The sequence below is a fragment of the Palaemon carinicauda genome, chromosome 16, assembly GCF_036898095.1.
Source record: "Palaemon carinicauda isolate YSFRI2023 chromosome 16, ASM3689809v2, whole genome shotgun sequence".
Lineage (NCBI taxonomy): Eukaryota > Metazoa > Arthropoda > Malacostraca > Decapoda > Palaemonidae > Palaemon > Palaemon carinicauda.
In genome coordinates this window covers 112,300,261-112,316,896 of record NC_090740.1, presented here as the reverse complement: position 1 = coordinate 112,316,896, position 16,636 = coordinate 112,300,261, and the positions used below count along the sequence as shown (strand labels likewise).

The window sequence follows — 16,636 nt, the reverse complement described above, 5'->3', positions numbered from 1 at the left end:
TACAGACAAAGTGGCAACTACCTCTTCTTTCGGAAACCAAAACCCTGGAAGAGGCGATCTTTCCAGTCAGTATGTGCCTGGCTAGCGTGGCGAGCGGTCCTTCGTCCGGAGTTAGCTGTGCCGTTGATTCCATGCTCCAGTCTGTTCAAGGGCCGTCCGCAGTCACTATTTAATTTGATCCCTGTTTTCAATGACATCTCTTACTGGTTTTATTAAGGATAATTTACACAATCCTACGATTTTCATTGAAGGATATTGCAAGCAGAAGAATTATATAATCTATCGCTACTATAAAAATTATTTTCTTAATATTTTACCCGTCAGTTACAAAATCTTGATAAATATCCAACAGAGTGATTGGAAAATATAGATAAAGAAGTTAAGAGAGAGAGTTAAAAAAGAAAATTCTCAAGTAATTGCACAGCTAAAAGAATGAATGATCTTGCACATTGCATCATCAGGCAGTCATAAACTGTTCGAGTGACTGTTTCGGCGAAAAACAAAAGAAGTGCGGGTCGTTTGCCTGGCATCCGCGGAGGAGTTTAACCATCGTGACAATGGCTCCATTAATGCCATAATGACGGGTGACGTCACAAACAACCCCGCTCCAGCACGAAGTCTTCATTTAACAAGCCTTTTCGTGTGGCAACACTGAAAGGAGATACTCGTGGAGTTGGGAACATTGCAGAGAGTGACATCAATTAATACATAGTGTAGAAAAATTTTCGAATTGTGAATTAAGGTGAAGTAAACAGTGCTCTTCGCGTCTATCTTCGGCTCATTGAGAAATGAGTAACTGGAAGGAAGTGTAAAGTACACAAACGTGTACAAAAATTTTCTAATTGTGAATTAAGGTGAATTAAACAGTGCTCTTTACGTCTGTCTTGAGCTCATTGAGAAACGAGCAACTGGAGGGAAGTATAAAGTACACAAACTTGTCAGTTAAACTTTCATAACTTTCTGAGAATATTTATCCTATTCTTTCCGTGCAAGTTCACATGATAGATTTTACTATGTCATAACACTCTTGTGATATCCAAAGATAAAAAGAGATCCGTTTCTTGTTTTTTTTACTTTCAAACTTAATTCTCTTACGGGCTGCCTTAGTGCAAGAGTCCGTGTTTTCCTATAGGCAAGGCGTTCTTAAACGAACTTCTTGGATTGAAATGGCAGATAAGTGACAGTGACGGATAATGATGCATTTGGATTCTTCGAGGCAAAGGAAGTTAAAGGATTGAAAGTGCTCATGGGAGTTTGATGCATTTTGGATTCTTCGAGGCAAAAGGAGTTGTGGAAATGAAAATGCTCACGGAAGTTAAGATTAAGTTTGTGATGAAAGTGAATGTCAGAGACCAATATACAAGATGAAATTGGTATTAAACGTGTCAGTGTCATGACGAAGTGATACGGATGTTGAATTCAGCGTCCAGGATGGAACTTAGTTTAGAAATGCTGAATACTGACTGACTGAATAAAGGAAATTGGAAATGTGCATTATTTTGAAAACTAGATCTTTTAACACGTGTCTCGACCATTCATAGGAAGTTAGCTGTCATACTTTAGAGTGATTCATAACATTGAATTTGAAAATAAAATCATATATAAAGATGCATGCATAATTTGTTGTCCATTTATGCAATGGGAAAAATGAAAGACTTTGAAACGCCAAGGAAAAATTATAATTCTTCTATCATGACACAAAGAAATATAGTAGGTCATTTTTAGCTGTTAACATAAATAAAGAAAAAGGGGGCATTGTCTAGTGTCGGCTAAGGCCAAGGGGTTCCAGATAAGAAATAGGAAAAACCTTTATGAAGGCGTTTGGCTGAGGATTCCAGCAGAGCGCACACCCGCTCCCCAACGAAGGAATTGCAATTTATGTGGAACGAAAATGAAAGCTACTAGAAGAAATACGACGAGTGTTTGACTCTTTCCTTCCACGGTTGCGAGACAGAATCCGAAGCTGAGACAATGAGGGCATGATATAGTGTGGAGACTTTGAAAAGAATCAAGATGTAGAAGTATGAGAAATAGAATAAAAGAAAATTACAAGAATTAGAAAAATAGAGACGGGAAAGTGTGAAAAAAACTGGAAAGGATATAGTAGGACGCCTTTGAAAAGAATGAAGATGTAGAAGTATGAGAAATAGAATAAGAAAATATTAGAATAAATAAAAAAGAAAAATAGAGAAAGGAAAAGTTGGAAGAACTGGAAAGGACAGTGGGGAAATCCACGGTTGCAAGACAGAAACCGAAGCTGAGACAATGAGAGCATGATGTAGTATGGAGCCTTTGAAAAGAACGAAGATGTAGAAGCGTAGAAATAGAATAAGAAAAAAAATAGAATAAATATAAAAGAAAAATAGAGAAAGGAAAGGGTGGAAAAACTGGGAACTGGAAAGGAGAAAGGGTAAAAAAAGACAAGAGGCGTGAGTCTGGGGCGCCAAAAAGACTAGGCTTTCCATTTGAGTTGATTGAGCACAAGGCCTGAATTTGTTGCGAGGGGAAAAGGAAGCTCCCCCACCCCACTTCTCCCCTTTAGATCTCGCCTCTTCCGTAATGTAATATGATACGGGAGGTCCATAACAATAAAAGAGAAAGAGGAATGTAGAGAAAAAAGAAAAAATCCAGGCGAGAACTGTTTTTTTTTTTAAGGAATCTGTTCTTAAACTGAGCACTTACGTAAATCATCTAGAAGTGTACAGGGGTATTTGTTGAAAGGAAAGATAATTATTTGTAGTCCTTTCATTTGAAAGCCAAGTTCAATTACTCTTTGAAACCTCATGTGTGCAGAGGTATTTATTGAAAGGAAAGATAATTATATGTAGTCCTTTCATTTGAAACCCCAATTCAGTCACTCTTCGAAACCTCAAGTGTATAGAGGTATTTGTTGAAAGGAAATATAATTATATGTAGTCCTTTTATTTGAAAGCCGAAATCAATCACGCTTTGAAACCTTAAGTGTACAGAGGTATTTATTGAAAGGAAAGATAATTATATGTAGTCCTTTCATTTGAAAGCCAAGTTCAATCACACCTTGAAACCTCAAGTGTACAGAGGTATTTGTTGAAAGGAAAGATAATTATATGTAGTCCTTTTATTGGAAAGCCCAATTCAAGCACTCTTTGAAACCTCAGGGAAACATGTCTGTTCAGTACCGATGGAAACAGGCTTCCTTCTTATACCATCTCCTGCTGTTCCTATCCCTGCTCTCCTCGAGGTCGTCCTCTCAAACGACCTCCTCCTCGAGGGCCACAACGAGCTCCTCCGCATCCAACTCAGATTACATGAGTAATCTTCCAGCGCCTGCCAACGACTCCTCCAGAGGATCTCCCTCGTGCCTCTGGACATCAACAGACGTCCTGGAATGTCAAGTGCGAATCTTGGACGACGACTTGGGCGCCCAAGTAACGCGGGGTCACTGGGAAGACCTGGAAACATCCAGTCCCCCCAGGGCCTGGCATGGAAGGACTGATTCCAGGAACATACGGTCGCTTATGGTGGAATGCAGCCAGGTGCTTTATTATCAGAGCAGGATTACTCCAGTGACATTCCAGGTAAGGAATGAGCACATCTTCGATTTACGAGATAGGAATAACATTTGGTGTCTTCTCATTCATTTGCCACTGAAACGGAGATAAATATTTTAATGTAAATATTACTATTATATGTATGCGTGAGAGAGAGAGAGAGAGAGAGAGAAAGAGAGAGAGAGAGAGAGAGAGAGAGAGAGTGAAACGGAGATAAATATTTCAATGTAAATATTACTATTATATGTATGCGTGAGAGAGAGAGTGAGAGAGAGAGAGGAGAGAGAGAGAGAGAGAGAGAGATGACCAACAGGTAAGTAACTGTGAGCAGGAAACACAAGACTTATCTGTAGATTTATAGCTTTCAGGATACTGTTGACATAGACCTATTTGAGCAAACTATCTAATCTTAAACGAACTGTTATCATTATCATTACCATTTTGTGTTAGTTTCTGTTAAATAATTAGATAGGTTTCCTTAAGGATAGTTCTTTATTAATTAATCGTTAGAGCACTGTTTTTGCTCATGAAATATTTAATGCAACCAGAGTTACTAATCTGAATTCTTCTCGGGAAGGGAAACATATTTACCGACCATAAAGATAGAGAATAATCTCTTTAAGTTGTCTTAGCGAGGATATGAATGGAATATTAAAGGCTAACACTACCACTGAAGGAGATGGGAATTTCTCAATGCAGTCTGTTTTAAAGGTTTAAAGTCCACTCATGAATGACAGAGGCAAGGGACGGTGACATTGCCCTGTTGAGGAGGACAATGCCCTAGAGACTGGCCATATATATATATATATATATATATATATATATATATATATATATATATATATATATATATATACAGTACATATATATATACATATATATATATATATATATATATATATATATATATATATATATATATATATATACATGCATATATATATGTATATGTATAAGTATATATATATATATATATATATATATATATATATATATATATATATATATATATGTATATATAATGTATATAGTATACTGTATTTATACATATATATATATATGTATATATATATATATATATATATATATATATATATATATGTCAGCGACCAAGCCTCCTCTCCACCCAAGCTAGGACCAAAGATGACCAGGCAATGGCTACTAATGACTCGGCAGATAGACCTACAGGATCCCTGAAACCCATCCGTAGCTCGAACACCAGTCAGGGACGTTACCACATCGGCCACCACATCGCTGTTAGAGAATATAATTAATTAGAAAAGGAATTTGGAATAGAATTAGCATAGGTTTTAGAAGCAGGACGAACAGATTATATGAGAGAGAGAGAGAGAGAGAGAGAGAGAGAGAGAGAGAGAGAGAGAGAGAGAGAGGAGCTGGAGGGAATTATAGGAATAGCATTAATCAATGGAAGGTTATAATTATGTAAGGTTGTCATCTCGAGAAAGAATCTTGAAAGAATCTTCCTTTCAAGCAATCTATTGAAGAAGTTTATTTTTCAACTTATGTTCTGGAAACTAACGAACTGTTTTCACCGGTGGGATTCCATATAGTAAAGATGCAACTATAATTCTAACTATCAGGTGTTAATGACTCTAACAGATATGAAGTTAGATGATACGATCATTCGCTGATACATTGAGATCTAGAACTTATATTATGTGGATCGTCTTTGGTTCGTCTTTGACTTTCCCTTAATATGACTCCATTTTCTTATTGTCAACTGTTTCTTTCGAAGACATATTCTTAATTCCAAAAGAGTGTGGGAATAATTTCAAACATTCCTTTATATTCATCTTTGTTTATTTCCTTTTGTTTACTGTTATCTCCTTCTGTTCGTCAATTGTTTTTTTTTTTTTTGGGGGGGGGGGGGAGATAGCCTATATTCCTAATTCCAAAAGAGTGTATGAATACTTTCAAACATTCCTATATATCCCTCTTTGTTTATTGCTATTTTCTTTTGTTCACTGCTATCTTCTTCTGCTAGTTCTTGAACATCTGCCAATCATAACAAAATTTTAGCTCCTAAGATTTGCTCTAGTTAGAAATTCAACTTCCTTCTATCTTCAAGTCTGTTCTCACATCATCTCATAAAACAGATTCAGTTGTTTAAAAACTTACCACAATTCATGAAGTAGAATTTTCATACAATGAATCTTTTTTTAATATTTTCCATGCTTGAGGGGCACATTCAGGCAACCTATTCTATTTGTTCCTTTACTTTCCCTCACCGAGATATTTTCCCCATTGGAGCCTTTGGGCTTATAGCATTCTGCCTCACCAATTATGATGATGATAATAATGATGATAATAATAATAATCATCATCATCACCATCATTATCACCATCACCATCAGTATCATCAATATCATCATCATCATCTCCTTCAACTACACCTATTGACGCAAAATTGGTAATAATAATAATAATAATAGTAATAATAATAATGTTGATTATTATTACTATTATTATTATTATTATTATTATTATTATTATTATTATTATTATTATTATTATCATTATTATAATGATAATAATAGTAGTAATAATAATGCTATTATTAATATTATTTTTATTATTATTATTATTAATATTATTATTATTGTTGTTGTTATTATTATTATCATTATTATCATTATTATTATTATTATTAATACTATTATTATTATCCTTATTCTTTTAGCAGTATAATGTGTCTCCCTAATGGCAGGTATAAAATATTCAGTTACAAAACATGAATTTTGACGCGGTCTTCCAATTGAGACCTAAATATTTAAGCAGTTTGTTTCTGAGAATATTTCCTCCATTGATCGATTTTAACATGATATCTATGCAAGGGTCTATTTTTATAAGCTTATCTTTATATAGATTCAATTTATTCTCATCATTTTATTTCATGTTGTCATTTCATACACACAAAAAAACTCCTAAATGTAAATGAATCAATGAATAATATATTCTAGATTTCGGTAGATAATTACAAGTTATTTTCTTTCAAATAACAACACCATTTATTACGATTTTGAAAAAGTAAAAATTGAAAGATGATCATTTGCCAAAAAAAATTCTCCCAAATACTAAAATACTTCAGTTTTATAACTTAAGAGGAAGAAGAATTGAAAATTGATGAAATAAAAAAAGAAATTCTGCCAAATACTAAAATACTTCAGCTTTATAACTTCAGAAGAAGAAGAACAACAACAACAACAACAACAAGAATTATCAATTCAAAAATAAATCTTCTAATTACTAAAATACTTCACAGCTTTATAACTTCATTATTATTATTATTATTATTATTATTATTATTATTATTATTAGTATCATTATTATTATTATTATTATTTTATCATATTATTATTATTATCATTATTATTATTATTGTTATTGTTATTATTATTATTATTATTATTATTATCATTATTATTATTATTATTATTATTATTATTAAGCAGCAACCCTGGTTGGAAAAGCAGAATGCTATAAGCCCGATGGCTGCAACAGGGAAAATAGCCCAGTGAGGAAAGGAAATAAGGAAACAAATAACTTCATTATTATTGTTATTATTATCATTATTATTATTATTATTATTATTATTATTATTATTAAGTAACAACCCTGGTTGGAAAATCAGAATGCTATAAGCCCAAGGGCTGCAACAGGGAAAATAGCCTAGTGAGGAAATAAAATAAGGAAACAAATAACTTCATTATTATTATTATCATTATTATTATTATTATTAAGCAACAACCCTGGTTGGAAAAGCAGAATGCTATAAGCCCGATGGCTGCAACAGGGAAAATAGCCCAGTGAAGAAAGGAAATAAGGAAACAAATAACTTCATTATTATTGTTATTATTATCATTATTATTATTATTATTAAGCAACAACCCTGGTTGGAAAATCAGAATGCTATAAGCCCAAGGGCTGCAACAGGGAAAATAGCCCAGTGAGGAAATAAAATAAGGAAACAAATAACTTCATTATTATTATTATTATTAAGCAACAACCCTGGTTGGAAAAGCAGAATGCTATATATAAGCCCGAGGGCTGCAACAGGGAAAATAGCCCAGTGAGGAAAGGAAATAAGGAAACAATTAACTTCATTCTTATTGTTATTATTATCATTATTATTATTATTATTATTATTATTAATATTATTATTATTATTATTATCACTATTACTTGCTAAGCAACAACCCTGGTTGGAAAAGCAGAATGCTATAAGCCCGAGGGCTGCAACAGAGAAAATAGCCCAGTAAGGAAAGAAGAAGAAGAAGAATTTCACCCAAATGTTCTCTTCTGTATCTTTCAAGAGAAAACCATTCGCTCTCCATATCTTTATCCCCTCGTCTTCCATCTGACGTTTATCTTACGATATAATTCCCCCTTTTCATCATGTTTATGATGGTCTGGTTTTCTATCCACCATTCCCACGCCATATTCCAAGTGTGATTCCCGGATTCCCATCGCTCTTTTCCTCTTTCTTTCTTCTTCGTCTCCTCTACTATTCGATTTCCATATTTTCCTTCGCGTTGCTTATACTTTTAGGGGTTGCTGTGGTCTGGTTGGTAACGTCTCTGCCTGGGGGAGGGGTTCGAGTCCCGCTCGGACTCGTTAGTGCCTTTAGTGTCTGCAACCTTACCATCTTTGTAAGCTAAGGTTAGGGATTTTGGGAGAGCCTATAGGTCTATCTGTTGTGTCATCCCTGGATCTAGCTTGGGTGGAGAGGGGGCTTGGGCGCTGATCATATATGGTCAGTCTCTAGGGCATTGTCCTGCTTGCTAGGGCAATGTCACTGTCCCTCGCCTCTGCCATTCATGAGCGACTTTTTAAACCTTTAAACCTTTACAGTGGATTTCATTATTCAAATAAGAAACGGTGATTTTCCTTTGTATGTTATTTCCATTCTTCCTTTAATTTTTTTCCCATTGCTGACGTAAGTCCTTTTATAGTTTTATGAGATATCTGTTTTAGTGTTGTTGATGTTTTTAAGATATTTTAATTATTCATTACTTCTTACATCCTTTATTTATTTCCTTATTTCCTTTCCTCACTGGGTAATTTTTCCCTGTTGGAGCTTTTAAGTTTATATCATTTTGCTTTTCCAACTAGGGTTGTAGCTTAGCTAATGATAATAATAATAATAATAATAATCTAACTGTTGTATTATTTACATACTCTCTCTATTTTCATTCTCTTCGACTACTCATTACTCTCAAAACCTCATTTCCCATTTAGTAAGCTATCTCAAATTTTTTATTCCATTTCAAACGTCATTTTAGATTTCCCAGAACGATGCGGCAGTACTGCAATGTTTTATTTTCTTTTTTTTTTAATTCCAGTCTATACACTGACTTTTTTTTTTCTTTTTTTTAAATTCCAGTCTACACACTGACCATTCCAGCGCTTACATTTTCTGGCGTCAGTGCCACTCTTTCTGTGTTGTCCCAAGCGTCTTGCAAAGGAGATTTGTGTTTTCTGCAATGCACGTTTTTTCTTCCAAGTATTGCTTCACTACCAAGTCCTCTTCCTCTTTTATATCATCGTCTTTTCTATCGTTATTATCTGCGTTTTCTTTTGTCTCTTTGTAAGTGTCTAAATACCATCCAATCATCGATGTCGTTCTTCAGAATCTTTCCCTTCAATTCCTTAAACAAAAAATATAATATTCCTTTCTTTACGTCACTTTTTCGGGATCTATTCAGAATTTAGTTTTTTTTTTTTAATTCTCATCCTTCAGTAGTCAGAATTTCTGCATGATCTTCGGCCCTATCCCTTCTGTTAACTTTTATTCCATAGTTCAAGTGTTTTACCAGAATAGCCATCCAGGTTCCCAGCTCGGGATCCATTCCAGTCCATTAGGTACATAAACATAAATAAATAAACACTAGATAAGGAATAATCATGAAAACACAAGTCCCTCGGAGGCTGACAACAGAAATCACAATAAACCAACAAAAAAAAAGCTATTGGGTCTGCCCCAATCCTTTTACCTCCCATTGTGCTTCATTTTAACACTTTCCCCAACTTTTATTTCATAGTTCAAGTGTTTTACCAGAATAGCCTTCCAGGTTCCCAGCTCGGGATCCATTCCAGTCCATTAGGTAAATAAACATAAATAGATAAACACTAGAAAAGGAATAATCATGAAAACACAAGTCCCTCGGAGACTGACAACAGAAATCACAATAAACCAAAAAAAAAAAAAAAAAAAAAAGAGCTATTGGGTCTGCCCCAATCTTTTCACTTCCCGCTATGCTTCATTTTAACACTTTCCTCTCCAATCCATCCAAAATCCAAATCCCACCTTCCTCCATCACCTATCTTATCCACATATAGTGAGACTCAGACTGAAACTGAGTCTTTGTTACAGGTTAGGAATTCATAGAATAAGTATTTTTTTTTTTTTTATGCTACTGAAAGGGAATATGCATTTCAAGGAAGAATTTATCATTGCAAGGGAAGGTTTACATCACTATGGGGAATGCGAAGAGTTTGGGAATGTATGCCACCGTAAGGGAATATGTACATTTAAGAAATGTTTGTCAGCGTAAGGGTATGTGAACACTACATAATTGTTTATCATTGTGTGGCGATACGTAAACTTGAGAGAAGTTTGTCAGTGTAAGAAAACACGTAAACTTACGAAAAGTTTGTCAGCATAATGAAATACGAAATTATGATAATGTAATACATCAGTATTCTATATTCAGGATGTAATTAGATTCATGCATTTGAAGGCAATCTTGAAAACCAAAGAAACACAAGACTAAAGTATCAGAAGGGTGACGACTTAGTTTGTTTTTATATACAGATATATGTATATATATATATATATATATATATATATATATATATATATATATACATATATATATATATATATATATATATGTATATATATATGTACACACAAGTATACATATAAATATATATATATAAATATACATATATATATATATATATATATATATATATATATACCTATACAAATATATATATATACAAGTATATATATATAAATGTATATATATATATATACAATATATATATATATATATATATATATACATATATATATACATATATAATTATGCTCTCTAAGCATAATCTTTCTCTAAGGCAATTTTCATCAAGCAATTTTAATTAGCCTAATTGCTGAAGCATTAGTGATGCCAATTATTCTAAAGCAAAATTTTCTTCGTTTTCTGTATCTCTTGAGGGAAAAGACTAAAATCTATATAATATATATATATATATATATATATATATATATATATATATATATATGTATATATATATATGTATATATATACATATATATATGTATATATATAAATATATATATATATATATATATATATATATATATATATATATATATATAAGATGTGAACAAATTCCTTTTAAAACAAAAACAAAAAATCAAAATCCAGAAATCAGCAAAAGAGTAACAACAAAGGAGACAGGGGTTAATTTTTCTTTGACAATACAGAGAGAGAGAGAGAGAGAGAGAGAGAGAGAGAGAGAGAGAGAGAGAGAGAGAGAGCTACGTAGAACAACAATGCTACAGTATTATTCAGAGCATTCAGAGTTAGACACTACTGTACGTATCCAAGTATTAACGAAAGACGTAGACAAAGGCCTCATTGTGTGTTTTAAGGTATTTCGGAACACTGGGCCGTGATACAGTGAGCCAAATGGATAATAGATACCGAAACACAAGGATGGTAATAGAACTCTCTCTCTCTCTCTCTCTCTCTCTCTCTCTCTCTCTCAAGAGTAATTTAGACACGATCTCTCTCTCTCTCTCTCTCTCTCTCTCTCTCTCTCTCTCTCTCTCTCTCAAGAATAACTAAGACAAGATCATAAGAATTCTCTAAATGCTTAAAGTGAATCTTTTTCCAAAGGGGAAATGGAGTCTCCGCGGATGGACTAAAAGTCTTTGAGACATCCAAAGCCCTTGTAACTCTCTCTCTCTCTCTCTCTCTCTCTCTCTCTCTCTCTCTCTCTCCAAAGAATAACTTAGAGAAGATCATAAGAACTCTCTAAATGCTTAAACTAAATCGCTCTACCAAAGAGCAAATGGAGTCTCCGTGGATGGACTAAAAAGTCTTTGAGACATCCAAAATCCTTGTATTCTCTCTCTCTCTCTCTCTCTCTCTCTCTCTCTCTCTCTCTCTCTCTCGCTCTCTCTCTCTCTCTCTCTCTAGAGAATAACTTAGACAAAATCATAAGAACTCTCTAAATGCTTAAACTAAATCGCTCTACCAAAGTTCAAATGGAGTCTCGCCGGATGGACTTAAAAGTGTTTGAGACATTCAAAATCCTTGTAACACACACACTCTCTCTCTCTCTCTCTCTCTCTCTCTCTCTCTCTCTCTCTCTCTCTCTCTCTCTCTCCTATGTCGCATATGTGCAAAAGTAACTAAGGAAAAACATGAAATACTTGTTTATACTTTTAGCGATTATTTAGAAATAGCTCACTGTTGAGTTTCTCATTCTTGCTACATTTTAATTCTGTTTTAATTTTCGTGTATTTCATTTACTTCCTTTCCTCACTGGGCTATTTTTCCCTTTTGGAGCCACTGGGCTTATAGCATCCTGCTTTTCCAACTAGGGTTGTAGCTTGGCTGATAATAACAATAATAATAATAATAATAATAATAATAATGATAATAATAATAATAATGAGGATTATGATTACGCTTATTATTATTATCACTATTATTATTATTAATATTATTATTATTATTAGTAGTAGTAGTAGTAGTAGTAGTAGTAGTAGTATCATTATTATTATTATTGGTAGTAGTAGTAGCAGTATTATTATTATTATTATTATTATTATTGTTATCATTATCATTATGAAAGACAGCAACACGAGAAAACAAATACCTGAATCCCTTTCACTGTAATAGAGCCACAAAAAAAAAGAATTACCTCACCATCAAAACAGTTCTCACAATTAGAAACACAAATCGAAGAACTGATCCTATACAAACTACAGCGGTTTTCGAAATTTTCATACTTCCTTCCAATTCATTAATTCCTTTTTTTTTTTTCATTCTGTTCATCTCTAGCGTAGGATAAGTGACTGGGATCAGGTTACGACTGTTATGAAGTGCGTTAGGAAAACATATCTCGTAGCTGTACAAAAAATCAGGATATTTTTTTTTTTTTTTTTTTTTTTAACTTCACGCACTGGATGTCGATTGAATGTATAGACGCATACATAGAGTATTTGTTGGAGAATATGTATATATGTATGTATATATATATATATATATATATATGTATATATATATATATATATATATATTTATATACAATATATACAGTATATACATATATATACAGTATATATATTTATATACAGTATATACAGTGAATACATATATTTACAGTATATATATATGTATATAGATATATATAGATATATTTATGTTTATATATATATATTATATATATATATATATATATATATATGTTTAAATACAGTATATACATATATATAATATATATATTTATATATATATATATATATATATATTTTATATATATATATATATATATATAGAGTATATACATAGAAATAAATATAAAACCTAGATGTTAGCATGGGCGGAAAAAGTTACACACAAATGATATAAGGAAAGGTAGCAGGGAATCTGCAAAAGATATGGAAGAGCCTTGAATTGTCTTTATAGAAGTCCGGACAGACAGTTGAACCAACTCATCTGTGTGAAAAGGGAAGAATGGAGGATGAACGCACAAACAAAGGAAAGTGGTTGGAAGTATTAAGATAAACAGATCGCACAGCGGTGTGGGAATGATTGAGCGAGTAAGATATTTGAAGATAACTGTGGGTATAGAAGAAGAAGAAGAAGAAGAAGAAGAGAACTCTGACATAGGTTCGACAACATGATGGAGAAAAGTATGTATAATTTGTAAATGTTAAGATAAACAGACTACACAAAGGTGTGGGAACGAATGAGGGAGTGAGATATTTGAAGATAACTGTGGGTAAAGGAGAAGAAGAAGAAGAAGAGGAGGAGTAAGAATAAAAAGAAAAGAGAACTTTACCATGGGTTCGACAACATAATGGAGAAAAGAATGTATATATAACTTGTAATATCTTTAAGATGAACAGACTACACAAAGGTATGGGAACGAATGAGGGAGTAAGATATTTGAAGATAACTGTGGGGAAAGAAGAAGAAGAAGAAGAAGAAGAAGAAGAGGAGGAGGAGTAAGAATAAAAAGAAAAGAGAACTTTGACATGGGTTCGACAACATAATGAAAAAAAGAATGTATCATTTCGAAGTGTCTGTGGAATGATGGAGAAGAAAGCCTGGAACGTATAGGATAGAAAGCGTGGAAAATGCGTTCTGGAATGGTCTTAATATCCAGGAATTGCAAGTGTCGCAATAGGTCAACAGTGCAATGTATGTTTGGGCGTAAAGCGTTGCTTAAGAGTATCACAAGAGTTCTCTGTCGGCGTACGAAGCTGTGGACATGTTGGGCAAAAAGGTGTTTTTTTTTTTTTTCCCACCATTCAAGAGGGTATGATTTTTTCAGGAAACCCCTCCTCCCCCCCCCCCCTCAGTGACGGTGTTCGGTTTATTGTTTATATATATATATATATATATATACTGTATATATATGTATATATATATATATATATATATGAGAGAGAGAGAGAGAGAGAGAGAGAGAGAGATAGATATAATTATATATATGCCCATGTAGCTTTTTATATATATACTGTATATCTATATATATATATATGTATATATATATATGTATAAATATATATATTTACATATGTATATATATATGTATATATATATATATATATATATATATTTATTCATGTATATATGTGTGTGTGTGTTTATGTGCGTGTATATGCATATCTTTTAAATACGAATACTCTTTACTATCCTAAAACAATGACTGAATCCTCAAAGGCAGATAAACGAACCAGTTCAAACCAAATAACGCAACACAACGAGAAACTCACAAACGAGACGAGAGAAGTTTATCTCTCTCTAACAAGAGAAGAAGAAGAAGAAGAAGAAGAAGAAGAAGAAGAAGAGATAAAAGAGAAAGTGAAACAGCAACAACTTCCTTTGCCGCCAGTGACCTTTCCCACCTCTTGGGGTCTTCCCTGACAATGTGTGCGCTTTCAGAACTTCTTATTTTCAGTGGCTGGGTTGGGTAGGGGGGTGGTGAGGGTAGAATTACCTTATTATTCCTCTCTTTTTTTAGTGCTATTGTGTGCATGATGTGCGTATGTGGATTATTATTATTATTATTATTATTATTGTTGTTGTTATTATTACTATTATTGTTGTTGTTATTATTACTATTACTATTATTATTATTATTATTATTATTATTATTATTATTACTACTACTACTATTATTACTGTTATTATTATTATTATTATTATTAGTGTTATTATCATTATTCTTATTATTACTACTAGCTGACCTATAACCCTAGTTGGAAAAGCAAGATGCTATAAGCCAAAGGGCTCCAACTTGGAAAAATAGTCCAGTGAGGAAAGGAAATAAGGAAATAAATAGACCATATGAGAACTAATGATCCATTAGAATATTATTACTATTATTATTATTATTATTATTATTATTAGTATTATTATTACTAGCTGAGCAATAACCCTAGTTGGAAAAGCAAGAAGCTATAAGCCCAAGGGCTCCAACAGGGAAAAATAGCCCAGTGAGGAAAGGAAATAAGGACACAAATATTTCGATATAAGAAGTAATGAACAATTAAAATAAAATATTTCAAAAACATTAAAAACATTAAAACAGATATGTCACATATAAACTATAAAAAGACTTATGTCAGCCTGTTCAACATGAAAACATTTGCTGCAAGTTTGAACTTTTGAAGTTATATGATTCAACTACCCGGTTAGGAAGATCATTCCACAACTTGGTAACAGCTGGAATAAAACTTCTAGAACACTGTGTAGTATTGAGCCTCATGATGGAGAAGGCCTGGCTATTAGAATTACCTGCATAGCTAGTATTACGAACAGGATTTGCCAATGACAAATAACATAATTGAAGGTTGGCACCAAGGATTTTTTCCTGAAGTCTCTGAGTGTCATTCAACTAATTGGGAATTTTTAGCAGTTCTTAGTATGAAGTTAATACCGAGAAGTATATATATATATATATATATATATATATATCGGAAATCTGCAGGGAGTGAAGTTACTTAAAGGTTTAAAGGACGCTCATGAATGGCATAGGCAAGGGACAGTAACACTGCCCTATGAGGCAGGACAATGCCGTAGAGACTGACCTCTCCATACAAGCTAGCACCAAGGATGAACAGACAATGGCTGCTGATGACTCAGCAGATAGACCTATAGCCTCCCCCAACTATCCCCCTCCTTAGCTCACAAGGATGGTGAGGTTGCAGCGGCCAAAGGAAATTAACGAGTTTGAGCGGGACTCGAACCCCAGTCTAGCAATCACCAGGCAAGGACGCTACCAACAAGTCATAATAACCCGAGGTAAATTTTATTAGTATCGGAATATAATCGAATATTTATATCACATTTCATATAATTTAGGTTGCAGACTCTCATATATTTTGTTTTAGAAATATTATTTAACTATTTTTTTTTTACCTACTTTTATTCGGAAAATAAATTCATATACTTTTTATATATCCTCTAATAGTTTTTTTTTAATCTCATAACAAATATAAAATGTAGTGATTATCAAATAAATATTTTAGAACGGTTCATAGCTATCTTTTTCGAACTGTTTTTAGCTATCTTTTATCAGACTGTTTTTAGCTATCTTTTATCAGACTGTTTTTAGCTATCTTTTTCGAACACTTATTTATAGCTGAGTTCTTCGAACAATTATTGATTCGAGCAACCATTTTCGAACACTTGTTTATATTTGTGTTCAAACACTTGTTTATATTTGTGTTCAAACAATTGTTGATTCGAGCAACTATTTTCGAACACTTGTTTATATTTGTGTTCGAACAATTGTTAATTCGAGCAACTATTTTCAAACACTTGCTTATA

General features: G+C 32.9%; 1 protein-coding gene across 1 annotated transcript in view; it reads left to right on the top strand.

Moving 5' to 3' along the window:
* Positions 1–1,145: 1,145 nt before the first annotated feature.
* Positions 1,146–16,636, top strand: part of LOC137655094 (toll-like receptor Tollo) — a 57,360-nt gene continuing 41,869 nt past the window's right edge. The window contains exon 1 of the mRNA XM_068388990.1: positions 1,146–3,557. Within this exon, the coding sequence (XP_068245091.1) occupies positions 3,144–3,557 (414 nt within the window). The 5' untranslated portion in view covers positions 1,146–3,143. The remainder of the gene's footprint in view (positions 3,558–16,636) is intronic.